The following is a 1,510-nucleotide window of genomic DNA, read 5'->3' on the forward strand; positions in this document are numbered from 1 at the left end:
TTTACAAAACATCATCCATTCATTTATCTAAGGTAAATAAACTGAAATAAACAAATCCAATATTCGTAAATCAGCCGTAATTAACTACATATCTCCATTTAATTCAGTCACATAATCTGAGACATACAGTGTATATAATTTTCGTAAAAGTCACCGAATTTACGAACCCATCTTTTTCTACACTCAGGTCCTTTGTACTCAGCTAATGAGCAACGAAAAGGGAGCTTAGCTTAACATAGATCCGCACAATAAACCAAACCAGCTCATCCCCTCAACCAAAACCAATCAAAATAAAGCGAAGGAATTAATCGCCCCCGCGAGAACTGACCTCGATCGAGAGGGCGAGCAGGTCACCCTCTGCCGTGACCCAAGCGCGGTCAGAGCCCTTCACGACGTTATTGGGAACCGATATCTTCCCTGTTTTGTGGACGTCCTTTCCCTTGGTCGACTCTGTGGTAGATAGTAATAATCTGTTATGGAATTGATCTGGAATAGGCCTAAAATGATCATTAGAATGTTTGAATTTTGGTCCTGGGAAATGTACATAAAAACTGGGAATCAAATTGTCTAACAATGTCTTAAAAGTATTCAGATCTAATTTCAAAAGTTTTCACCAGTTAGTCTTGACGAAATCTTACTGAAGAAAATAATAATATATCGCTCTTCATACTGAGATCACTACTGTTGAAGCATTGATATCTCCTAGCTTATTTTACATATTATAGATTAATTCTTACTTGCAAGTTATCTGTTCTTGTTTTTTTTATGCAAGTAACTCAGTGTGTGTTTACGCAAACACAAAAAGAAACACAAAGACTGACTTCCCTTTTATCAAATCGAAAATGCAAATAATCTCACCGTTCGCGCAGATGTATTTGGTCCAAGTCTTCTCTCTCAGGTAACCTTCCGCCTCCACCTTGATACGCTTGATCAAAGTATCTCTAGAAGATATGATCGATTATTTTAATTCATGTAATCACTTACATTAGCAATTGGTGTATGAAAATATCTTTACATTTCGTGTAGGACTCTTAAATGGTCTTATAAACAGACACGTGTTGGTAAGTTTTAGAATTAGTCTTTCAAAAACACTGCAACTCGTCTTTGATTCATTCCCAGGACTTTTCCCGAACCCTTTCCCTAAGACAGACCAATACGACCAAAACCGATCATTCCCTCCTTCGCGCCCCCTCTCCGCAACCTCGGCAGCTACACGGCCCTCCCTACCTCCTCTTGATCCTCTCCGATCCAGCCTCGCAGGGCAAGGGGATGCTGTAGTCCACGTAGGCCACCACTGTGAGGCTGACATCCCCGAGTGACAGTATCCGGACCTTGATCGTGTGCACCGCCTTCTCCTGCGGCTTCAGGCAGGTCGTCCTTTGGTTCTTGGGTCCTCTGAGGGTGAGGTCGTCTTTCTCGTCCTCCTTTTCTCCTGTCTCATCGGCCTCTAAGAGGATGTCAATGACGGGGCTGTCCTCTAAGATCAAGCTTACCTGAAGTGGGGGGATGT

The 1,510-nt window shown here is 42.1% G+C and overlaps 1 protein-coding gene across 1 annotated transcript in view; it reads right to left on the minus strand.

Annotated features, from left to right (window-relative positions):
• Nucleotides 1–1,510, minus strand: part of LOC119592434 (alpha-1-inhibitor 3-like) — a 14,695-nt gene that overhangs the window by 6,296 nt on the left and 6,889 nt on the right. Inside the window, exons 10-12 of the mRNA XM_037941258.1 lie at nt 1,228–1,493; nt 859–941; nt 329–450 (exon numbers count right to left, since the gene is read on the minus strand). Coding sequence (XP_037797186.1) covers nt 329–450; nt 859–941; nt 1,228–1,493 — 471 coding nt within the window. The remainder of the gene's footprint in view (nt 1–328; nt 451–858; nt 942–1,227; nt 1,494–1,510) is intronic.

The sequence above is a fragment of the Penaeus monodon genome, chromosome 30, assembly GCF_015228065.2.
Source record: "Penaeus monodon isolate SGIC_2016 chromosome 30, NSTDA_Pmon_1, whole genome shotgun sequence".
Lineage (NCBI taxonomy): Eukaryota > Metazoa > Arthropoda > Malacostraca > Decapoda > Penaeidae > Penaeus > Penaeus monodon.